The sequence below is a fragment of the Somniosus microcephalus genome, chromosome 10, assembly GCF_052327205.1.
Source record: "Somniosus microcephalus isolate GS21.2 chromosome 10, FLI_Smic_1.0, whole genome shotgun sequence".
In the NCBI taxonomy this organism is placed as follows: domain Eukaryota; kingdom Metazoa; phylum Chordata; class Chondrichthyes; order Squaliformes; family Somniosidae; genus Somniosus; species Somniosus microcephalus.
In genome coordinates, this window is record NC_140996.1 from 233,230,725 (window position 1) to 233,254,670 (window position 23,946).

The 23,946-nt window shown below is 58.4% G+C and overlaps 1 protein-coding gene across 4 annotated transcripts in view; it reads right to left on the reverse strand.

The window, feature by feature from the left end:
• Window positions 1–513: 513 nt before the first annotated feature.
• The window catches only part of folr (folate receptor), a 24,423-nt gene continuing 990 nt past the window's right edge, over window positions 514–23,946 (reverse strand). For 3 of the 4 annotated variants that reach the window (XM_085999768.1, XM_085999766.1, XM_085999767.1), the window contains exons 2-5: window positions 10,169–10,298; window positions 5,047–5,235; window positions 3,614–3,749; window positions 514–1,545 (exon numbers count right to left, since the gene is read on the reverse strand). In XM_085999768.1, the coding sequence (XP_085855894.1) occupies window positions 1,256–1,545; window positions 3,614–3,749; window positions 5,047–5,235; window positions 10,169–10,294 (741 nt within the window). In that variant the 5' untranslated portion in view covers window positions 10,295–10,298 and the 3' untranslated portion in view covers window positions 514–1,255. Of the gene's footprint in view, window positions 1,546–3,613; window positions 3,750–5,046; window positions 5,236–10,168; window positions 10,299–14,061; window positions 14,308–23,946 lie in introns of those variants that run through there. The other variant, XM_085999764.1, reaches the window with a different exon arrangement.

Sequence of the window (23,946 nt, forward strand, 5' to 3'; positions counted from 1 at the left end):
GACGGCACCAGTCTGTCTGGCTTCCATGGTAACGGACATCGCCTGAGCTTCGGTAGCGTTCTGAGGTAGCGCCTCGCTCCCCGACGTTAGCACCATAAGAGAGGTGTGTAGCGCCTGAGTTAGCACTCCAATCACCTCCAGGGGCGATAGAGGCGAATTTTGCAGTCGGAGGTGATAATTAGCGCCAGGCACTAAACTTTGCGCCCAGCCAGTATTAGCACCCTAAAATGGGCGATACCCAATTTCTCCCCCAAGGTATTATTCTGCTGCTGAAGTATAGGTGTTGAACCTTTAGTGCTACATAGTCGAATTGCTGTTAAGTAACCACTGGGTAGACGCAGAGGTCAACTACAAAGGCTGGTGTTAAGCAAACTGTAGATAAGTTCATACCGATTTCAGTTAAGAGGCTGCAGACATTCTGACTGAAGGTGTGTCTCCTGGTGAGTCCTGCATCTTCTTTGAAGTTTGATATAGAAAGTTAAGAGTGACACTTGAATTACAACAGACAGGAAATTGGTGTGTGAGTTTTATTTTCCAAGGCACAAGTGAATCACATTTATTGTTCAGGTTTTCAAAGAAAAAGCTGATAGGCCCATGTTAACAACAACAACTTGCATTTATATAGCGCCTTTAACATAGTAAAACATCCCAAGGCGCTTCATAGATGCGTTAGTAAACAAAATTTGACACTGAGCTAAACAAGGAGATATTAGGACAGGTGACCAAAAGCTTGGTCAAAGAGGTAGGTTTTAAGGAGCATCTTAAAACAGGAGAGAGAGACAGAGAGGCTACAGGTTTAGGCAGGGAATTCCAGAGCTTGGGGCCCAGGCAGCTGAAGGCACCAATGGTGGAGCGATTAAAATCGGGGATGCTCAAGAGGCCAGAATTGGAGGAACGCAGAGATCTCGGAGGGTTGTAGGGCTGGAGGAGGTTACAGAGAAAACCTGTTATATAAAAAGTACTTCTTTGACTGTAAAGCGCTTTGGGACGCCCGGAGGTCATGAAAGGCACTACAGAAATGCAAGTTCTTTCTTTTTACCCCTCCCCACAGTTGAGGGTTTCTGTGCGTGCAAGGTGACCAGATGAACCTCAAAAAGAAAATCGGTTTAGCTACTCGGTGAGAGAAGCAAGTAATTAAATTTTATAAAAAGGCTGGTTAAATCAGCAGCATTTTAAAAGCAGAAGTGCTGAAGCAAATTCACAAGAGAGGCATTGCGTTTCATCAGTCCACTCCTTTCTGGTGTCGATGGTAAAGCTAGGATAAGGCAGAGACCAGGAATCCAGTCAGCACCAGTGGGACGGTCAGCTTAACGACGGGAGCGGATGCAATCAGACCCTTCTGGATGGCGTAGTACCGCGACACCTCCGCGTTGGGGTTCGGCTTTGAGCCCGCCTTGAACCACAAGGCGATGCACCTCCCGCTGCCCCGATCGTACTCCGTGTACTGGTAGGAGTAACTCCACACCTTCTCGCAAAGGTCCCGCGGAGTCGGGAATATTTCCGAAAACTTCCGGCACTTTGTGTTTTCCGGACAGCGGTTTACTCCTGGAGGGGAGAATAAAAAAAAACAGAAATCACAGTAAGGAATAGATCCAAGAGCCCACAAGTCAAAGAGCGAGCGTCCTTACTGACCCCAATCAAAGAGAGGGGGGCAGGGAGAGGCATGAAGGATAGAAAGCACATTCCAAGAGCTCAGGACATCCCAAAGCGCTTCACAGCCAATGAAGTACTTTTTGAAGTGTAGTCAATGTTGTAATGTAGGAAACGCAGCAGCCAATTTACGCACAGCAAGCTCCCACAAACAGCAATGTGATAATGACCAGATCATCTGTTTTAGTGATGTTGATCGAGGGATAAATATTGGCCCCAGGACACTGGGGAGAACTCCCCTGTTCTTCTTCGTAATAGTGCCGTGGGATCTTTTATGTCCACCTGAGAGAGCAGACAGGACCTCGGTTTAACGTCTCATCTGAAAGACGGCACCTCCGACAGTGCAGCGCTCCCTCAGTACTGCCCCTCCGACAATGCAGCACTCCCTCAGTACTGCTCCTCCGACAGTGCGGCGCTCCCTCAGTACTACCCCTCCGACAGTTCAGCGCTCCCTCAGTACTGCCCCTCCGACAGTGCAGCGCTCCCTCAGTACTGTCCCTCCGACAGTGCTGCGCTCCGACAGTGAGGCGCTCCCTCAGTACTGCCCCTCCGACAGTGCGATGCTCCCTCAGCACTGCCCCTCCGACAGTGTGGCGCTCCCTCAGTACTGCCCCTCCGACAGTGCGGCGCTCCCTCAGTACTGCCCCTCCGACAGTGCAGCACTCCCTTGGTACTGCCCCTCCGACAGTGCGGCGCTCCCTCAGTACTGCCCCTCCGACAGTGCGACGCTCCGTCGGTACTGGCACTGGGAGAGTAAGCCTAGATTTGTGTGCTCAGGTGTCTGGAGTGAGACTTCAACCCGCAACCTTCGTGACTCGAGAGGCGAGAGTGGTACCCACTGAGCCACAGCGGACACCTGGCCACACAGATCGGAATTGCCCAGGTTTGCTCCCGGATGCAAAGCGGGTTAGCCGATCTCTGCACAGGTGACAGAGTGTTTCACTCGTGACGTTTGTAGCCCTGGCACTGCTGAATGCTAAGCAATGGTCCTTGTTGGAATTGACTGTGTGTGGATATTGGGTGGGAGCGGGACTGGGCCCAGCTGTGATGGACTCATCAATAGCCAAACAGTCTCTAATGACATTCACTTGCTAGGCTCAGCGTCCAACTATCAAAGGACAATTACCAAGTGTGAAAACCACTCCCAAGTGTCAGCACTTTCAGGCGAGGACAGAGAGATAAACAGAAATGCAAATACTGGAGATGCAGAATGAAAACAGAAAGGTACAGCAGGGCTGTCAGCATCTTTAAAGATAAAGATGCACTGATTTGAACGAGATGGGAATTAAAAATATTAACCTTTCTATCTCATTGAAGCGTATAAAGTTCTTAATGGGCTTGACAGGGTGGATCCTGAGAGGCTGTTTCCCCCTGGCTGGGGAGTCTAGAACCAGGGGTCACAGTCTCAGGATAAGGGGTCGGCCATTTAGGACTGAGATGAGGAGGAATTTCTTCACTCGGAGGGCTCAGTCGTTGAGTATATTCAAGGTTGCAATCGATATTTTGGACTCTAAGGGATTGCGGATCGACCGGAAAGTGGAGTTGAGGTAGAAGATCAGCCATGATCTTATTGAATGGCGGAGCAGGCTCGAGGGGCCGAATGGCCTGCTCCTGCTCCTAATTCTTCTCCTCTTATACAAAAGCAAAATACTGCAGATGCTGGAAATCTGAAACAACTAAAAATGCGTGAAACACTCAGCAGGTCAGGCAGCATCTGTGGGAAGAGAAAGAGTTAAAGTTTCAGGTTGATGATCTTTCATCAGAACTCTCTCCACAGATGCTGCCTGATCTGCTGAGTATTTCCAGCATTTTCAGTTTTTATTTCTTATATTCTCACGTGCTTTTCACATTCAGACCTGACGCACAGCTACGAGTTTCCGGCATTTTCTGCCACTAACCCAAACTGAGAGTTGGAGGAAGTAAGGAAGGAGACAGATCCCCGGGGCCAGTGACCAACACTCACCCGTGCTCCAGTCCCACCCCTTGTGCCAGTTCTCCTTGCATGTGTGGTCCGCCTGACAGTCATTCCACCATTCCTTGCAGTCTGTCTTGCAGATCGGGACGTTCAGGATCCGTTCCTTCCTCCAAGATTGATCAACCTGCCACACAGATGGGCAAATGACGAATCATTCTTCAAAAACCAAGCGCGACGCGAGAGGGGAAAATAAGCACCAAACTAAAAACAAATTTGACACCAGGAGGAAACTAAAAATCGGTGTTGGTCCCTGAGGGGGAACTCCGTGCTCAGGAATGTGGCGCTGTTTCGAATTTCAGGTCCTCACTCTTTCTTCTCTTGGGTTCAGCATCACCAGTAAGTGGACTTGGTGTCCCCTATGAACTCGAGTGCACCTTCACTGTAAATAAATCTCTTGCATGTGTTCTGCATACTATAATCTCTACGCTGTCCCATCAAACACTCCCAGGGCAGGTACAGCACGGGTTAGATACAGAGTAAAGCTCCCTCTACACTGTCCCATCAAACACTCCCAGGGCAGGTACAGCACGGGTTAGATACAGAGTAAAGCTCCCTCTACACTGTCCCATCAAACACTCCCAGGGCAGGTACAGCACGGGTTAGATACAGAGTAAAGCTCCCTCTACACTGTCCCATCAAACACTCCCAGGGCAGGTACAGCACGAGTTAGATACAGAGTAAAGCTCCCTCTACACTGTCCCATCAAACACTCCCAGGGCAGGTACAGCACGGGTCAGATACAGAGTAAAGCTCCCTCTACACTGTCCCATCAAACACTCCCAGGGCAGGTACAGCACGGGTTAGATACAGAGTAAAGCTCCCTCTACACTGTCCCATCAAACACTCCCAGGGCAGGTACAGCACGGGTCAGATACAGAGTAAAGCTCCCTCTACACTGTCCCATCAAACACTCCCAGGGCAGGTACAGCACGGGTTAGATACAGAGTAAAGCTCCCTCTACACTGTCCCATCAAACACTCCCAGGGTAGGTACAGCACAGGTTAGATACAGAGTAAAGCTCCCTCTACACTGTCCCATCAAACACTCCCAGGGCAGGTACAGCATGGGTTAGATACAGAGTAAAGCTCCTTCTACACTGTCCCATCAAACACTCCCAGGGCAGGTACAGCACGGGTTAGATACAGAGTAAAGCTCCCTCTACACTGTCCCATCAAACACTCCCAGGGCAGGTACAGCATGGGTTAGATACAGAGTAAAGCTCCTTCTACACTGTCCCATCAAACACTCCCAGGGCAGGTACAGCACGGGTTAGATACAGAGTAAAGCTCCTTCTACACTGTCCCATCAAACACTCCCAGGGTAGGTACAGCACGGGTTAGATACAGAGTAAAGCTTCCTCTATAAATCTCACATTTATTTAACTTCTGAACAATTGCAAAGTACAGGACAGCGCTGCTCACCTGTTCGATCCAGGGACCCAAGTTGGGGGAGCACTCGTACAGGCAGGTGTCCTGGATATAGTGCCTCTTGCATTTTTCCGTCATGATGCCGCAGTGATTCCAGTTGAATTGGTAGAGGTTGGACTGTTCCTGGTGCGCCTCCAGGCTGGTGTTGGTCGTACAGCAGGCATTGTCTCTCCATGGTTCACACTGCACATGTCAAAGAGAAGCAAGCAGGGGAAGTCATCAGGAAAGATCAAGACACTTGGGTTTTCCACAACGTGTTTAAGGGAGGCATCTCATCAAGGTATACCCCTCAGGTGGATGTAAAAGATCCCACGGCCACTACTTTGAAGAAGAACAGGGGAGTTCTCCCCAGTGTCCTGGGCCAAAATTTATCCCTCAACCAACATCACTAAAAACAGATGATCTGGTCATTCTCACATTGCTGTTTGTGGGAGCTTGCTGTGCGCAAATTAGCTGCCGCATTTCCTACATTACAACAGTGACCACACTTCAAAAAAGTACTTCATTGGCTGTAAAGCGCTTTGGGATGTCCTGAAGTTGTGAAAGGCGCTATAGAAATGCAAGTCTTTCTTCCTTTTATGGTGGCACTGTGGGGACCAGCTTCAGACACTACAAGGCTTACAGTAAGTTTTTAAATATTTGTTTTCATAAAAACTAAAAGGTCCCCCATCTCATCCCACCTGTTTTTTTTTAATGCATTCTCGGGATGTGGTCATCATTTATTGCCCATCTCTAGTTGTCCACGTTTTACACAACTGAGTGGCTTGCTAGGTCACTTCAGAGGGCAGTTAAGAGTCAACCACGTTGGTGTGGTATGGGAGTCATAGTCACGTATAAAATTCTGAGGGGGATTGACAGGGTAGATGCTGAGAGGTTGTTTCCCCCTGGCTGAAGAGCCTAGAACTAGGGGACATAGTCTCAGGATAAGGGGTCGGCCATTCAGGACTGAGATGAGGAGGAATTTCTTCACTCAGAGGGTGGTGAATCTTTGGAATTCTCTACCCCAGAGGGCTGTGGAGGCTCAGTCGTTGAGTATATTCAAGGCTGAGATCGATAGATTTTTGGACTCTAGGGGAATCGAGGGATATGGGGATCGGGCAGGAATGTGGAGTTGAGGTCGAAGATCAGCCATGATCTTATTGAATGGCGGAGCAGGCTCGAGGGGCCGAATGGCTGACTCCTGCTCCTAATGTTCTTATAGGCCCAGGCTGGGTAAGGACGGCAGGTTTCCTTCCATAAAGGACATCAGTGAACCTGTTGGGTTTTTACGGCAATCCGACAGCCTCATGGTCGCTTTTACTGAGACCAGATTTTTTTTAAACCGAGTTCAAATTCTCAAACTGCCCCGGTGGGATGTAAACTCCCATTCTCTGGGATTCTACACAGAATGATGAAAGTGAATAGGAATAGAGGTTGTAGCTCAGGGTTCTAATCAATTACTCTCTTAGATATTACCACCGAGAAGAACAAGGGCAGCAGGCGCATGGGAACACCACCACCTCCAAGTCACACACCATCCTGACTTGGAAATATATCGGCCGTTCCTTCATCGTCGCTGGGTCAAAATCCTGGAACTCCCTCCCGAACAGCACTGTGGGAGCACCTTCACCACACGGACTGCAGCGGTTCAAGAAGACGGCTCACCACCACCTTCTCAAGGGCAACTAGGGATGGGTAATAAATGCTGGCCTTGCCAGCGACGCCCACATCCCCTGAATGAATACATTTTTTAAAAGCCTGATCCAATTTCTATCCCCCTCCCCCCACAACCCCACCCCTCCTTTTGTGAAAAGCACCAATGAAGCTGCTGGGTGGGCGAGACGCTGTTTGATGCGGTCAGGGGGGTGGGGTAGGGAAGTGTTGCCCCCGAGAGTAACTCTCACTTTCCTCTTGGTTCAGACTCAACCCAGACACGGGGACAAATACAAAAATGCTGCGGAGTGGCTGTCTGGGAAACACCTGGACTCTGGGTGAGTCAGATACAGAAGGTGGTGAAAGAGTGGGGACAAACATACACCCCATGGCACTGGAGAGCAATCTTTAAATGAAGGCCGCCAAAGCAGGTACAAAGAGGATAGTATTTTGGGATATAGTAATTTGAGACGTGAATGTAGCGTGTTCAGGAGGAGCAGGTGACTTTGGGCCTTTGGTTCCCGAAGCTCTCCACCACTGGGGGTTTTCCTCGCCTCATGTCTGGGCCTATTGTAGACTCACTGATAGAGATTGATTGACCAAGCTCTTGGTCACCTGTCCCAATACCTCCCTATCTCTGTAACCTCCTCCGAGATCTCAGCGCTCCGCCAATTCTGGCCTCTTGCGCATCCCTGATTTTAATCGCTCCACAACTGGCGGCCGTGCCTTCAGCTGTCTGGGCCCCAAGCTCTGGAATTCCCTCCCTAAACCTCTCCGCCTCTCTCTCCTCCTTAAAACCTCCCTCTTTGACCAAGCTTTTGGTTGCCTGCCCTAATAACTCCTTATGTGGCTTGGTGTCAAATTTTGTCTGATAATCGCTCCTGTGAAACGCCTTGGGAAAGGCGTTATATAAATACAGGAAACTCTCGATTTACCGGCACCTAAATAACCGGAAATCTCTGTTAACCGGCAAAATTCAGGAGTAGGTTCAGGTAAGTTTTACTTCATATTAGTGGCCGTTCCTGGATCTGTGGCCGTGTAACTGGGGTTCGTGCACTTGTTGCTAAGCAACAGGGACGCTTGGTCTGTGGCCGGAGTTCCTGCACATGTTGCTAAGCAACAGGGAAGCCTGGATTTGTTGCTGTGTACTGAGCTCCCGTACCTTTTAACTATACCTCTCTGTAATCCGGACTTTTTGATAAACCGGCACCACGTCGGTCCCGGATAAAAAAAGAGTTTCCTGTACAAGTTTTTGTTGAATGCTATGATGAGCCAACATCTCCATTATTGTTGTATCGTCCAACTAACAGGATTGGTAGAAGGCAAACTAGATGGAACTTGGGGCTTTATTCATCCAGCAATCTGTACGCAAGATCACTAGCTGATAGGATAGTGAGGGCCTCCCATGTGCAAGAGAACTACCAATTAAAACTGTTCTGAAAAGCCAGAAGGATTAAGGAACGTACTTCAAAAGAAAACAACACTCACTAGAACAGAGTCCTCCCTTCACTAGTTTAATATTGTGCCCAGAAACGAAGATTCGAGTAGCATCAAGGTCGAACCAATCTGCGGAAATGTGCTGAACTTGACACAGTATCTCCCATCAGATTGTAAAACCTGCCGAGAGTAAAATAACTGCACCGCAATATCCAGAAAATGTGCTGACAACAAGGTCACACTCAGCTATCTTATCAGCTCATTAAGTCAGCCATTACAATGCATAAACGGCAGGGGCCAAGTCCGAATTAAAAGGGGGGAGGGCGGGGAGGGAAAGGGACGAGGAAAGGGGAGAAAGAAGACGTTCAACAGGCAAATGGCTCAGGCATTTCCCATTATCCTCCATTCCTGTCCAGGCAGGCAGGGGTCAGGAGTGTGAAACCGAGCTGCGCACACACCGGCAAGATTCCACATTCATTCCGTGCTCTGTTTTGGCTTAGCCGATCCCACCAGGAGCAGCAAGAGCTCCGGAACTACGTAGACTCGTGGGGAAGACCAAAACTGGGGCGCCATCAATATAAGATCACCACCCAGTAAATCCAATCGGGAATGCGGGAGAAATGTCTTTACCCAGAGAGTTGTGAGAATGTGGAACTCACTACCACAGGGAGCGGTTGAGGCAAATAGCGTAGATGCATTCATGGAGAAGCTAGATAAATATATGAGAGAGAAAGGAATAGAAGGGTATGCTGATGGGGTGAGATGAAGAGGGGTGGGAGGAGGCTCATGTGGAGCAGAAACACCGGCACGGAGCAGTTGGGCCGAATGGCCTGTTTCTGTGCTGTGGATTCTGCATAATGCTATGTAATTAACTGTGATGTAATCGAGGTGTTTAAGATGATTAAAGGATTCGATGGCGTAGATATAGAGAAACTATTTCCTCTGGTGGGGGGAGTCCAGAACAAGGGGACAGAACCTTAAAATTAGAGCCAGGCCGTTCAGGGGTGATGTCAGGAAGCACTTCTTCACACAAAGGGTGGTGGAAATCTGGAACTCTCTCCCCCAGAAAGCTGTTGAGGCTGGGGGTCAACTGAAAATTCAAAGACTGAGATCGATAGATTTTTGTTGGGTAAGGGTATTGAAGGTTACGGAACCAAGGCGAGTAGATGGAGTTAAAATACAGATCAGCCGCGTTCTAATTGAATGGAGGGACAGGCTCGAGGGGCTGAATGGCCTCCTCCTGTTCCTATGCAAGAGGAAAAACCAGAAGTTCGTGCTCCAGGTCAACATAAACTAATCCCCTGCCGGAAAACGTACGTGTGGTTCGGAGTCAACCGTGATGCCCTCCACAGCCAAATAGACCTCTAACGCTCACTGTCCAGACTCGCACATGGAGATTGCCCACTTGGAGGGAGTACCAGCAGCTGGTGGAACAGTACTCCAGGTCCAACAATGCCTAGATTTTAAAATTCTCATCCTTGTTTTCAAATCCCTCCATGGCCTCTCCCCATCCCTGTAACCTCCTCCAGCCCCACAATCCTCCGAGATCTCTGCACTCCTCCGGTTCTGGCCTCTTGAGCAGCCCCAATTTTAATCGCTCCACCATTGGCGGCCGTGCCTTCAGCTGCCTGGGCCCTAAGCTCTGGAATTCCCTCCCTAAACCTCTCCACCGCGCTACCTCTCTCTCCTCCTTTAAGATGCTCCTTAAAACTTACTTCTTTGACCAAGCCTGTCTTAGTATCTCCTTGTGGTTCGGTGTCAAATTTTGTTTGATAACGCTCCTGTGAAGCACCTTGGGACGTTTTACGACGTTAAAGGTGCTAGATAAATGCAAGTTGTTGCTGTTGTTGCGGAGGGGACCAAAGAACAACAAAGTGGGGCTCACATCCCCACACTGCCACTCTCTCACACCAGCCACTGCCAGACCGAGAGCACAGTAACAGCGGGCCGTCGTCAGGGAAAAGGAGCAATATTCCGGGGGGGGCCGGGGGCGGTGGGTAAAAGCAGAGACCTGGCCTGCCCTCTGGCCCCCACCTCCCCACTTTACCTGTCTGTAGAGATCGCCCTCGTATCCTGGCTGTGTCTTGTGGTGTTTCGCATCCATGCAGATGTTGAGGATATCCTTGGCTGCCGTCACCGTCAGTGTCAGCCACAAAACTAACTGCCGGATCATCTTCCTGCACAAAAGGAGAGCGTGAGTGTGAGAGTGAGAGTGAGAGAGAGAGAGATTTTTAAAAAGCACCATTCACAAGGATTTATATCATTCTAAAATAAGAACAAAATACTGAATGCCGGGAATCTGAAAACAGAAAATGCTGGAAACACTCAGCAGATCGGGCAACAACAATAACTTGTATTTATACAGCGCCTTTAAGATAGTAAAATGTCCCAAGGTGCTTCACAGGTGCGATTAAAAAGCAAAATTTGACACCGAGCTACACAAGGAGATAGTAGGACAGGCGACCAAAAGCTTGGTCAAAGAGGGAGGTTTTAAGGAACGTCTTAAAGGAGGAGAGAGAGGAACAGGAGGAGGCCACTCAACGAGATCATGGCTGATCTGCGACCTAACTCCATATACCCGCCTTTGGCGCATATCCTTTAATACCTTTGGTTAACAAAATGCTATCAATCTCAGATTTAAAATTAATTGATCGAGCATCAATTGCCGATTGCGAAAGAGAATTCCAAACTTCTACCACCCTTTGTGTGTAGAAGTGTTTCCAATTTCACTCCTGAAAGATCTGGCTCTAATTTTTAGACAATGCCCCCTAGTCCGAGACTCCCCAACCAGCGGAAATAGTTTCTCTCTATCTATTCCCCTTAATATCTTGAAAACTTCGATCAAATCACCCCTTAACCGTCTAAATTCTAGGGAATACAACCCCATTTTGTGTAATCTCTCCTCGTAACTTAACCCTTGAAGGAGTGAGAGGTAGAGAGGCGGAGAGGTTTAAGGAGGTAATTCCAGAGCTCAGGGCCCAGGCAGCTGAAGGCACGGCCGCCAACGGTGGAGCGATGAAAATCAGGGATGCTCAAGAGGCCAGAATTTTATGAGCGCAGAGATCTCGGAGAGTTTTAGGGCTGCAGGAGGTACAGAGATAGGGAGGGGGCGAGGCCATGGAGGGATGTGAAAAGAATGAGAATTTTAAAATTGAGGTGTTGCCGGACCGGGAGCCAATGTAGGTCAGCGAGCACAGGGGGTGATGGGTGAACGGGACTGGGTGTGAGTTAGGACACGGGCAGCGAGCACAGGGGGTGATGGGTGAACAGGACTGGGTGTGAGTTAGGACACGGGGCAGTGAGCACAGGGGGTGATGGGTGAACGGGACTGGGTGTGAGTTAGGGCACGGGACAGTGAGCACAGGGGGTGATGGGTGAATGGGACTGGGTGTGAGTTAGGACACGGGGCAGTGAGCACAGGGGGTGATGGGTGAACGGGACTGGGTGCGAGTTAGGACACGGGGCAGTGAGCACAGGGGGTGATGGGTGAACGGGACTGGGTGCGAGTTAGGACACGGGGCAGTGAGCACAGGGGGTGATGGGTGAACAGCACTTGGTGCGAGTTAGGACACGGGGCAGTGAGCACAGGGGGTGATGGGTGAACGGGACTGGGTGTGAGTTAGGACACGGGGCAGTGAGCACAGGGGGTGATGGGTGAACGGGACTGGGTGTGAGTTAGGGCACGGGGCAGTGAGCACAGGGGGTGATGGGTGAACGGGACTGGGTGTGAGTTAGGACACGGGGCAGTGAGCACAGGGGGTGATGGGTGAACAGCACTTGGTGCGAGTTAGGACACGGACAGCAGAGTTGGAGAGAGAAACAGAGTCAGCGTTTCAAGTTGATAACCTTTCATCAGAACTGGAAGGTGTTAGAGATGAACCTTTAAGCAAGTAAAGAGCCAGCAAAGGGGGCAGAACAAGAATAAACGGGGACAGGGTGGAGTGCAGGAGTGATTTCCCTGCCTCTGCACTTGCTTAAAACCCGTCACATCTCCAACTTCTTCCAGTTCTGACGAAAGGTCATCGACCTGAAACGTGAACTCGGTTTCTCTCCCCACAGCTGCTGTCTGACCTGCTCAGTGTTTTACAGCATTTTCTGTTTCTATTTTATATCATTCGACACCTTCTCGGCTGCAGTTTATTGAGAGACGCACACTAGATACTCTCCTGCACAGCTCTGAGTACAAATCAAATCCATCAATTCCCAGGTTACATTCTATTAATCTGAACTGCCTTGGTGACTCACTGGAACGCAAGAGTCGAAGGAGGCCATTCAGCCCCTCGAGCCTGTTCCACCAATCAATTAGATCGCGGCTGATCTGTATCTTAATTCCATCTACCCGCCTTGTTTCTGTAACCCTTAATACCCTTACCCAACAAATATCTATCAGTCTCAGTTTTGAAATTTTCAATTGACCCCCAGCCTCAGCAGCCTTTTCGGGGGGCAGTTTTCCAGATTTCCACTAGCCTTTGTGTGAAGAAGTGCTTCCTGACATCACCCCTGAACGGCCTGGCTCTAATTTTAAGGTTCTGCCCCCTTGTTCTGGACTCCCCCCACCAGAGGAAATAGTTTCTCTCTCTCTACCCGATCAAATCCTTTAATCATCTTAAACACCTCAATGAGACCTCGTATAACACGATTTGCAAGTCAGTTCTGGACAAGAGTTCGTAGTTAATCTATCTTCCCTCCACCAGATTCTGATACGCCTGTTGTATATTTGAGTTGGTGCCTGATTTTAAATCTGCTCCTTTGTCCACAAGAGGTAAGACAAAAAACACAGTGAGATTATAAAGCTGTGCTCGGCTCTCTATCTCGTCACCCTGTGTTGCGTCTGCTCGACGCAGGCCTTGGGCAGAAGCAGGACATTGCGTTTCACCAAGCAAAGTTCCAGAAAAATCTTTGTAAGCAAAGAGACAGAAATCCACAACAGAACCAGTGTTATCTCGGCTGGAATTTGTTCTTGGGAGCATTTCTGCTGATCAAGGTGACGGTTATCAGTGGTGGGAAAACACTTTCAATTTTGAGCAATTAGCATCGAATCCAGCACGGGTTAGATACAGAGTAAAGCTCCCTCTACACTGTCCCATCAAACAGTCCCAGGGCAGGTACAGCACGGGTTAGATACAGAGTAAAGCTCCCTCTACACTGTCCCCATCAAACAGTCCCAGGGCAGGTACAGCACGGGTTAGATACAGAGTAAAGCTCCCTCTACACTGTCCCATCAAACACTCCCAGGGCAGGTACAGCACGGGTTAGATACAGAGTAAAGCTCCCTCTACACTGTCCCCATCAAACACTCCCAGGGCAGGTACAGCACGGGTTAGATACAGAGTAAAGCTCCCTCTACACTGTCCCATCAAACACTCCCAGGGCAGGTACAGCACGGGTTAGATACAGAGTAAAGCTCCCTCTACACTGTCCCCATCAAACAGTCCCAGGGCAGGTACAGCACGGGTTAGATACAGAGTAAAGCTCCCTCTACACTGTTCCATCAAACACTCCCAGGGCAGATACAGCACGGGTTAGATACAGAGTAAAGCTCCCTCTACTGTCCCATCAAACACTCCCAGGGCAGGCACAGCACAGGTTAGATACAGAGTAAAACTCCCTCTACACTGTTCCATCAAACACTCCCAGGGCAGGTACAGCACGGGTTAGATACAGAGTAAAACTCCCTCTACACTGTCCCATCAAACACTCCCAGGGCAGGTACAGCACGGGTTAGATACAGAGTAAAGCTCCCTCTACATGGACTTTTGATATTTCGAAGAAGAACGAGGGGGGCAGATGCTGTGTGGGAAAGTCAAGCGAAAGCTTGGTCAGAGAGATGGGTTTTGAGAAAGCTGCCAAGAGGAGGGAGAGTGTGGCGATTGCAGGGTGTTTGACAGAAAACAAGCTGACCGAAAAGAAGGAAGCACGGTTACAAATGAGCACACGGACCTGGCACTGTCTCCAGTTCCTCGGGAAATTACAGGTCCTGGTCCTGGGCAAGAGGCAGCAGCTGCTGGAGATAGGAGCTCCCGTCACAGAGAGCAGCGAGCTCCGCACTGCCGTTCCTCAACGCCCTCCTCTCCTCCCCTGGAACCAGCGGCTGTTAATAGCTTTTTATCTCAACTCCGGGTCTGTTCCAGCCACTCACAGCGCCCACCAGAGATCCGAAGTCCACAAGCTATTAAACTTTCCTTAAATTTAACCTATTAATTATTAAATCCCATGCTGGTAAATCAGAAATCTTGGCCTCCTCCACAACCTGGAATAAACACCGATATATATTTATTCAGCAGAATATAAACACGGAGAAGTTTGATGTATATTTTAAATCCAATGCACTTTCTGTCTTCAACAACAATAACTTGCATTTATACAGCGCCTTTAACGCAGTAAAATGTCCCAAGGCCTTTCACAGGAGTGCAATCAGACAGAAATCGACATCGAGCCACATCGAGATATTAGGACCGGCGACCAAAAGCTTGGTCAAAGAGGGAGGTTTTAAGGAGTGTCTTAAAGGAGGTAGAGAGGCGGAGAGGTTTAGGGAGGGAATTCCAGAGCTCGGGGCCGAGGCAGCTGAAGGCACGGCCGCCAGTGGTGGAGTGATTAAAATCGGGGGATGCTCAAGAGGGCAGAATTGGAGGAGCGCAGAGATCTCGGAGGGTTGTGGGGCTGGAGGAGGTTACAGAGATAGGGAGGGGTGGGGCCAGCGAGGGACGAGGATGAGAATTTTAAATCTGAGGCGTTGCTAGACGGGGAGCCAATGTCGGTCAGTGAGCACAGAGGATGATGGGTGAATGGGAACAGGTCCGAGGGGCTGAATGGCCTTCTCCTGTTCCGATGGTCGTCTGCTCTTGGCTCTTTCCTTTAGACGAGCCAAAAAGTGAAATTGCGGAGATTTGCTGCCGGGCCTGTGGGTAAAGGCCACAATCTATGGCTCAGGGCGGAAGGAGTTTGCAGGCTCCATCCTCGGTCAGTGCTGATCTCTAATCGGGTGTGTGGTTACAGGATCCAAGTGCCCCGGGTTGGGGAAGAGGGTGCAGTGTGGGGATAGGTTACACGCCCCTGGTCTGCCTTCCAGTCAACCCCTCTCCTGCTGCAAGCTACCTGCTTCTGAACGTCCCGACAGGGTTGCAACTCCCTCCACAGTGGAATAGCCTACACTACAGGCTTGCTGGTAAAGAGTACAGGGTTCCTGGGGGGTTGGACAGGCAGCTGCTGTGAAGCTGTACCCTGATGGAAGAGTTGCGCCCTTTAGAAAAGCAATGTTACACAGAGAGGCAAGTTGAAGGGGGTGAGGAGGGAGGGGGGGAGGAGTAAGGGAGAGAGCAGGGAGGAAGGGAGAGAGCAGGGAGGGAGGGGGAGGAGGAGAGGAGGGAGGGAAGGAGAGGGACGGAGAGAGGGGGAGGGGGGGAGGGAGGGAGGGAGGGGGGGGAGGGGGGGAGGGGGGGAGGGGGAGGGAGGGAGGGGGAGAGGGGGAGAGAGGGGGGGAGAGGGGGAGGGGGGAGAGGGGGAGGGGGGGAGAGGGGGAGGGGGGGAGAGGGGGAGAGGGGGAGGGGAGGAGGGAGGGGGGGAGGGGGGGAGGGAGGGGAGGGGGGAGGGAGGGAGGGGGAGGGGGGAGAGGGGGAGAGGGGGAGGGAGAGAGGGGGAGGGAGGGGGAGAGGAGGGAGGGGTAGAGGAGGGAGGGGGAGAGGAGGGAGGGGGAGAGGAGGGAGGGGGAGAGGAGGGAGGGGGAGGGGGAGAGGGGGAGAGGGAGAGGAGGGAGGGAGGGAGGGAGGGGGAGAGGAGGGAGGGAGGGGGAGAGGAGGGAGGGAGGGAGGGGGAGAGGAGGGAGGGAGGGAGGGGGAGAGGAGGGAGGGAGAGAGGGGGAGAGGAGGGAGGGAGGGAGGGAGGGGGAGAGGAGGGAGGGAGGGAGGGGGAGAGGAGGGAGGGAGGGGGAGAGGAGGGAGGGAGGGAGGGGGAGAGGAGGGAGGGAGGGAGGGGGAGAGGAGGGAGGGAGGGAGGGAGGGGGAGAGGAGGGAGGGAGGGAGGGAGGGGGAGAGGAGGGAGGGAGGGAGGGAGGGGGAGAGGAGGGAGGGAGGGAGGGGGAGAGGAGGGAGGGAGGGAGGGGGAGAGGAGGGAGGGAGGGAGGGAGGGGGGGAGAGGAGGGAGGGGGAGAGGAGGGAGGGAGGGGGAGAGGAGGGAGGGAGGGGGAGAGGAGGGGGAGAGGAGGGAGGGAGGGAGGGAGGGAGGAGGGAGGGAGGGAGGGGAGGGGGAGGGAGGGAGGGAGGGAGGGGGAGAGGAGGGAGGGAGGGAGGGGGAGAGGAGGGAGGGAGAGGGAGGGAGGGGGAGAGGAGGGAGGGAGGGGGAGAGGAGGGAGGGAGGGGGAGAGGAGGGAGGGAGGGGGAGGGAGGGAGGGAGGGAGGGGGAGAGGAGGGAGGGAGGGAGGGAGGGGGAGAGGAGGGAGGGAGGGAGGGAGGGGGAGAGGAGGGAGGGAGGGAGGGGGAGAGGAGGGAGGGAGGGAGGGGGAGGGAGGGAGGGAGGGGGAGAGGAGGGAGGGAGGGGGAGGGAGGGAGGGGGAGGGAGGGAGGGGGAGAGGAGGGAGGGAGGGGGAGAGGCGGGAGGGAGGGAGGGGGAGAGGAGGGAGGGAGGGGGAGAGGAGGGAGGGAGGGAGGAAGGGGGAGAGGAGGGAGGGAGGGAGGGGGAGAGGAGGGAGGGAGGGAGGGAGGGGGAGAGGAGGGATTGAGGGAGGGAGGGGAGGGAGGGGGAGGGAGGGAGGGTGAGAGGGGGGAGGGAGGGGGGGAGGGAGGGGGGAGGGAGGGGGGGAGGGAGGGAGGGGGAGAGGGGGGAGGGAGGGAGGGGGAGAGGGGGGAGGGAGGGAGGGGGAGAGGAGGGAGGGAGGAGGGAGAGGAGGGAGGGAGGGAGGGGGAGAGGAGGGAGGGGGAGAGGAGGGAGGGAGGGAGGGAGGGAGGGAGGGGGAGAGGAGGGAGGGGGAGAGGAGGGAGGGAGGGAGGGGGAGAGGAGGGAGGGAGGGAGGGGAGAGGAGGGAGGGAGGGAGGGGGAGAGGAGGGAGGGGGAGAGGAGGGAGGGGGGAGGGAGGGGGAGAGGAGGGAGGGAGGGAGGGAGGGGGAGAGGAGGGAGGGAGGGAGGGAGGGGGAGAGGAGGGAGGGAGGGAGGGAGGGAGGGAGGGGGAGAGGAGGGAGGGAGGGAGGAGGGGGAGGAGGGAGGGAGGGAGGGGGAGAGGAGGGAGGGAGGGGGAGAGGAGGGAGGGAGGGGGAGAGGAGGGAGGGGGGGAGGGAGGGAGGGAGGGAGGGGGAGAGGAGGGAGGGAGGGAGGGAGGGAGGGGGAGAGGAGGGAGGGAGGGAGGGAAGGAGGGAGGGGGAGAGGAGGGAGGGAGGGAGAGGAGGGAGGGAGGGAGGGAGGGGGAGAGGAGGGAGGGAGGGAGGGAGGGGGAGAGGAGGGAGGGAGGGGGAGAGGAGGGAGGGAGGGGGAGAGGAGGGAGGGGGAGAGGAGGGAGGAGGGAGGGGGAGAGGAGGGAGGGAGGGGGAGAGGAGGGAGGGAGGGAGGGAGGGGGAGAGGAGGGAGGGAGGGAGGGGGAGAGGAGGGAGGGAGGGAGGGGGAGAGGAGGGAGGGAGGGAGGGGAGAGGAGGGAGGGAGGGAGGGGGAGAGGAGGGAGGGAGGGGGAGAGGAGGGAGGGAGGGGGAGAGGAGGGAGGGAGGGAGGGGGAGAGGAGGGAGGGAGGGAGGGGGAGAGGAGGGAGGGGGAGAGGAGGGAGGGAGGGAGGGAGCGGGAGAGGAGGGAGGGAGGGAGGGGGAGAGGAGGGAGGGGGAGAGGAGGGAGGGGAGAGGAGGGAGGAGGGAGGGGAGAGGAGGGAGGGAGGGAGGGGGAGAGGAGGGAGGGAGGGAGGGGAGAGGAGGGAGGGAGGGAGGGGGAGAGGAGGGAGGGAGGGAGGGGGAGAGGAGGGAGGGAGGGAGGGAGGGGGAGAGGAGGGAGGGAGGGAGGGGGAGAGGAGGGAGGGAGGGAGGGGGAGAGGAGGGAGGGAGGAGGGGGAGAGGAGGGAGGGAGGGAGGGAGGGAGGGAGAGGAGGGAGGGAGGGAGGGAGGGGGAGAGGAGGGAGGGAGGGAGGGGGAGAGGAGGGAGGGAGGGAGGGGGAGAGGAGGGAGGGAGGGAGGGGGAGAGGAGGGAGGGAGGGGGAGAGGAGGGAGGGAGGGGGAGAGGAGGGAGGGGGGGAGGGAGGGAGGGAGGGAGGGGGAGAGGAGGGAGGGAGGGAGGGAGGGAGGGGGAGAGGAGGGAGGGAGGGAGGGAGGGGGAGAGGAGGGAGGGAGGGAGGGAGGGAGGGAGGGAGGGGGAGAGGAGGGAGGGAGGGAGGGAGGGGGAGAGGAGGGAGGGAGGGAGGGAGGGGAGGGGAGGGAGGGAGGGAGGGAGGGGGAGAGGAGGGAGGGAGGGGGAGAGGAGGGAGGGGAGAGGGGGAGGGAGAGAGGGGGAGGGAGGGGGAGAGGAGGGAGGGGGAGAGGAGGGAGGGGGAGAGGAGGGAGGGGGAGAGGAGGGAGAGGGAGGGGGAGAGGGGGAGAGGAGGGAGGGAGGGAGGGAGGGAGGGGGAGAGGAGGGAGGGAGGGGGAGAGGAGGGAGGGAGGGGGAGAGGAGGGAGGGAGGGGGAGGGAGGGGGAGAGGAGGGAGGGAGGGGGAGAGGAGGGGGAGAGGAGGGAGGGAGGGGGAGAGGAGGGAGGGAGGGGGAGAGGAGGGAGGGAGGGAGGGGGAGAGGAGGGAGGGAGGAGGGGGAGAGGTGGGAGGGAGGGAGGGGGAGAGGTGGAGGGAGGGAGGGGGAGAGGTGGGAGGGAGGGAGGGGAGGGGGGGAGAGGAGGGAGGGAGGGAGGGGGAGAGGAGGGAGGGAGGGAGGGGGAGAGGAGGGAGGGAGGGAGGGGGAGAGGAGGGAGGGAGGGAGGGGGAGAGGAGGGAGGGAGGGAGGGGGAGAGGAGGGAGGGAGGGAGGGAGGGGGAGAGGAGGGAGGAGGGAGGGGGAGAGGAGGGAGGGAGGGAGGGAGGGGGAGGAGGGAGGGAGGGAGGGGAGGAGGGAGGGAGGGAGGGGGGGAGAGGAGGGAGGGAGGGAGGGGGAGAGGAGGGAGGGAGGGAGGGGAGGGGAGAGGAGGGAGGGAGGGGGAGAGGAGGGAGGGAGGGAGGGGGAGAGGAGGGGAGGGAGGGAGGGAGGGGGAGAGGAGGGAGGGGGAGAGGAGGGAGGGAGGGAGGGGGGGAGAGGAGGGAGGGAGGGAGGGAGGGAGGGGGAGAGGAGGGAGGGAGGGAAGGAGGGGGAGAGGAGGGAGGGAGGGGGAGAGGAGGGGGAGAGGAGGGAGGGAGGGAGGGAGGGAGGGAGGGGGAGGGAGGGAGGGGGAGAGGAGGGAGGGAGGGAGGGGGAGAGGAGGGAGGGAGGGGGAGAGGAGGGAGGGAGGGAGGGAGGGGGAGAGGAGGGAGGGAGGGAGGGAGGGAGGGAGGGGGAGAGGAGGGAGGGAGGGAGGGGGAGAGGAGGGAGGGAGGGAGGGGGAGAGGAGGGAGGGAGGGAGGGGGAGAGGAGGGAGGGAGGGAGGGGGAGAGGAGGGAGGGAGGGAGGGGGAGGGAGGGAGGGGGAGAGGAGGGAGGGAGGGAGGGGGAGAGGAGGGAGGGAGGGAGGGGGAGAGGAGGGAGGGGAGGGAGGGGGAGAGGAGGGAGGGAGGGAGGGAGGGGGAGGGGAGGGAGGGAGGGGGAGGGGAGGGAGGGAGGGGGAGAGGAGGGAGGGAGGGAGGGAGGGGGAGAGGAGGGAGGGAGGGAGGGGGAGGGAGGGAGGGGGAGAGGAGGGAGGGAGGGAGGGGGAGGGGAGAGGAGGGAGGGAGGGGGAGAGGAGGGAGGGAGGGGGAGAGGGGGGAGGGAGGGAGGGGGGGAGGGAGGGAGGGGGGGAGGGAGGGAGGGGGAGAGGGGGAGGGAGGGAGGGGGGAGATGAGGGAGGGAGGGAGGGGGAGAGGAGGGAGGGAGGGAGGGAGGGGGAGAGGAGGGAGGGAGGGAGGGAGGGGGAGAGGGAGGGAGAGAGGAGGGAGGGAGGGGGAGAGGAGGGAGGGAGGGAGGGAGGGGAGAGGAGGGAGGGAGGGGGAGAGGAGGGAGGGAGGGGGAGAGGAGGGAGGAGGGAGGGGAGAGGAGGGAGGGAGGGAGGGGGAGAGGAGGGAGGGAGGGAGGGGGAGAGGAGGGAGGGAGGGAGGGGAGAGGAGGGAGGGAGGGGGAGAGGAGGGAGGGAGGGAGGGGGAGAGGAGGGAGGGAGGGAGGGGGAGAGGAGGGAGGGAGGGAGGGGGCGAGGAGGGAGGGAGGGAGGGGAGAGGAGGGAGGGAGGGAGGGGGAGAGGAGGGAGGGAGGGAGGGAGGGGGAGAGGAGGGAGGGAGGGAGGGGGAGAGGAGGGAGGGAGGGGAGAGGAGGGAGGGAGGGAGGGGGAGAGGAGGGAGGGAGGGAGGGGGAGAGGAGGGAGGGAGGGAGGGGGAGAGGAGGGAGGGAGGGGGAGAGGAGGGAGAGGGGGGAGAGGAGGGAGGGAGGGAGGGGAGAGGAGGGAGGGAGGGAGGGAGGGGGAGAGGAGGGAGGGAGGGGGAGAGGAGGGAGGGAGGGGGGAGAGGAGGGAGGGAGGGAGGGGGAGAGGAGGGAGGGAGGGAGGGGGAGGGGAGGGAGGGAGGGGGAGAGGAGGGAGGGAGGGAGGGGGAGAGGAGGGAGGGAGGGAGGGGGAGAGGAGGGAGGGAGGGAGGGAGGGAGGGGGAGAGGAGGGAGTGAGGGAGGGGGGAGAGGAGGGAGGGAGGGAGGGGGAGAGGAGGGAGTGAGGGAGGGGGAGAGGAGGGAGGGAGGGAGGGGAGAGGAGGGAGGGAGGGAGGGGGAGGGGAGGGAGGGAGGGAGGGGGAGAGGAGGGAGGGAGGGAGGGGGAGGGGAGGGAGGGAGGGAGGGGGAGGGGAGGGAGGGAGGGAGGGGGAGGGGAGGGAGGGAGGGAGGGAGGGAGGGGGAGGGGAGGGAGGGAGGGGAGAGGGGAGGGAGGGAGGGGGAGAGGAGGGAGGGAGGGAGGGAGGGAGGGGGAGAGGAGGGAGGGAGGGAGGGAGGGAGGGGGAGAGGAGGGAGGGAGGGGGAGAGGAGGGAGGGAGGGAGGGGGAGAGGAGGGAGGGAGGGAGGGGGAGAGGAGGGAGGGAGGGAGGGAGGGAGGGAGGGGGGGAGGGAGGGGGGGGAGGGAGGGAGGGAGGGGAGAGGGAGGGAGGGAGGGGGAGGGGAGGGAGGTGGAGGGGGAGGGAGGGAGGGGGAGGGAGGGAGGGAGGGGGAGGGGAGGGAGGGAAGGGGAGGGGAGGGAGGGAGGGGCAGGGAGGGGGAGAGGAGGGAGGGAGGGGGAGAGGAGGGAGGGGGAGAGGAGGGAGGGGGAGAGGAGGGAGAGGAGGGAGGGAGGGGGAGAGGAGGGAGAGGAGGGAGGGGGAGAGGAGGGAGGGGGAGAGGAGGGAGGAGGGGGAGAGGAGGGAGGGAGGGGGAGAGGAGGGAGGGAGGGGGGAGGGGGGGAGAGGAGGGGGAGAGGAGGGAGGGAGGGAGGGGGAGAGGAGGGAGGAGGGAGGGAGGGGGAGAGGAGGGAGGGAGGGAGGGGGAGAGGAGGGAGGGAGGGAGGGGGAGAGGAGGGAGGGAGGGAGGGAGGGGGAGAGGAGGGAGGGAGGGAGGGGGAGAGGAGGGAGGGAGGGGGAGAGGAGGGAGGGAGGGGGAGAGGAGGGAGGGAGGGGGAGAGGAGGGAGGGAGGGGGAGAGGAGGGAGGGAGGGGGAGAGGGAGGGAGGGAGGGGGAGAGGAGGGAGAGAGGGGGAGGGGAGGGGAGGAGGGGGAGGGGAGGGGAGGGAGGGAGGGGGAGGGGAGGGAGGGAGGGAGGGGGAGAGGAGGGAGGGAGGGGGAGAAGAGGGAGGGAGGGGAGGGAGGGGAGGGAGGAGGGGGAGAGGAGGGAGAGGAGGGAGGGGGAGAGGAGGGAGGGGGAGAGGAGGGAGGGGGAGAGGAGGGAGGGAGGGGGAGAGGAGGGGGAGAGGAGGGGAGAGGAGGGGAGAGGGAGGGGGAGAGGAGGGAGGGAGGGAGGGGGAGAGGAGGGAGGGAGGGAGGGGAGAGGAGGGAGGGAGGGAGGGGGAGAGGAGGGAGGGAGGGAGGGAGGGGGAGAGGAGGGAGGGAGGGAGGGGGAGAGGAGGGAGGGAGGGAGGGGGAGAGGAGGGAGGGAGGGAGGGGGAGAGGAGGGAGGGGGAGAGGAGGAGAGGAGGGAGGGAGGGAGGGGGAGAGGAGGGAGGGAGGAGGGGAGAGGAGGGAGGGGGGAGAGGAGGGAGGGAGGGAGGGAGGGGGAGAGGAGGGAGGGAGGGAGGGGGAGAGGAGGGAGGGAGGGAGGGGAGAGGAGGGAGGGAGGGGGAGAGGAGGGAGGGAGGGGGAGGAGGGAGGGAGGGGGAGGGGAGGGGAGGGAGGGAGGGGGAGTGGAGGGAGGGGAGGGGGAGAGGAGGGAGGGAGGGGAGAGGAGGGAGGGAGGAGGGAGGGAGAGGAGGGAGAGGAGGGAGGGGGAGAGGAGGAGGGGGAGAGGAGGGAGGGAGGGGGAGAGGAGGGGAGAGGGAGGGGGAGAGGGAGGGGGAGAGGAGGGGAGGGAGGGGGAGAGGAGGGGGAGAGGAGGAGGAGGGAGGGGAGAGGAGGGAGGAGGGAGGGGGAGAGGAGGGAGGGAGGGAGGGAGGGGGAGAGGAGGGAGGGAGGAGAGGGGAGAGGGAGGGAGGGAGGGAGGGGAGAGGAGGGAGGGAGGGAGGGGGAGAGGAGGGGAGGGGAGAGGAGGGAGGGAGGGAGGGGGAGAGGAGGGAGGGAGGGAGGGGGAGAGGAGGGAGGGAGGGAGGGGGAGAGGAGGGAGGGGGAGAGGAGGGAGGGAGGGAGGGAGGGGAGAGGAGGGAGGGGGGGAGAGGAGGGAGGGAGGGAGGGGGAGAGGAGGGAGGGAGGGAGGGGGAGAGGAGGAGGGAGGGAGGGAGGGGAGGGAGGGAGGGGAGGGAGGGAGGGGGAGAGGAGGGAGGGAGGGGGAGGAGGGAGGGAGGGGGAGGGAGGGAGGGGGAGTGGAGGGAGGGAGGGAGGGGGAGAGGAGGGAGGGAGGGGAGAGGAGGGGGGAGAGGGAGGGAGGAGGAGGGGGAGAGGAGGGAGGAGGAGGAGGGAGGGGGAGAGGAGGGAGGGAGGGAGGGGGAGAGGAGGGAGGGAGGGAGGGGGAGAGGAGGGAGGGAGGGAGGGGGAGAGGAGGGAGGGAGGGAGGGGGAGAGGAGGGAGGGAGGGAGGGGGAGAGGAGGGGAGGGGAGGGAGAGGGGGAGGGAGGGAGGGAGGGAGGGGGAGAGGAGGGAGGGAGGGAGGGGGGAGGAGGGAGGGGAGGGAGGGGGAGAGGAGGGAGGGAGGGGGAGAGGAGGGAGGGAGGGAGGGGGAGGGAGGGAGGGGGTGAGGAGGGGGAGGGGAGGGAGGGAGGGAGGGGGAGAGGAGGGAGGGTGGGGGTGAGGGGGGAGGAGGGGGTGAGGAGGAGGGGGAGAGGAGGGAGGGAGGGAGGGGAGGGGGAGAGGAGGGAGGGAGGGGGAGGGGAGAGGAGGGAGGGAGGGAGGGGGAGAGGAGGGAGGGAGGGAGGGGAGGAGGGGGAGGGAGGGGGAGAGGAGGGAGGGGGAGAGGAGGGAGGGAGGGGGGAGAGGAGGGAGGGAGGGGGAGAGGAGGGAGGGATGGGAGAGGAGGGAGGGAGGGGAGGAGGGAGGGAGGGAGGGGGAGAGGAGGGAGGGAGGGGGAGAGGAGGGAGGGAGGGGGAGAGGAGGGAGGGAGAGGAGGGAGAGGAGGGAGGGGGAGAGGAGGGAGGGGGGAGAGGAGGGAGGG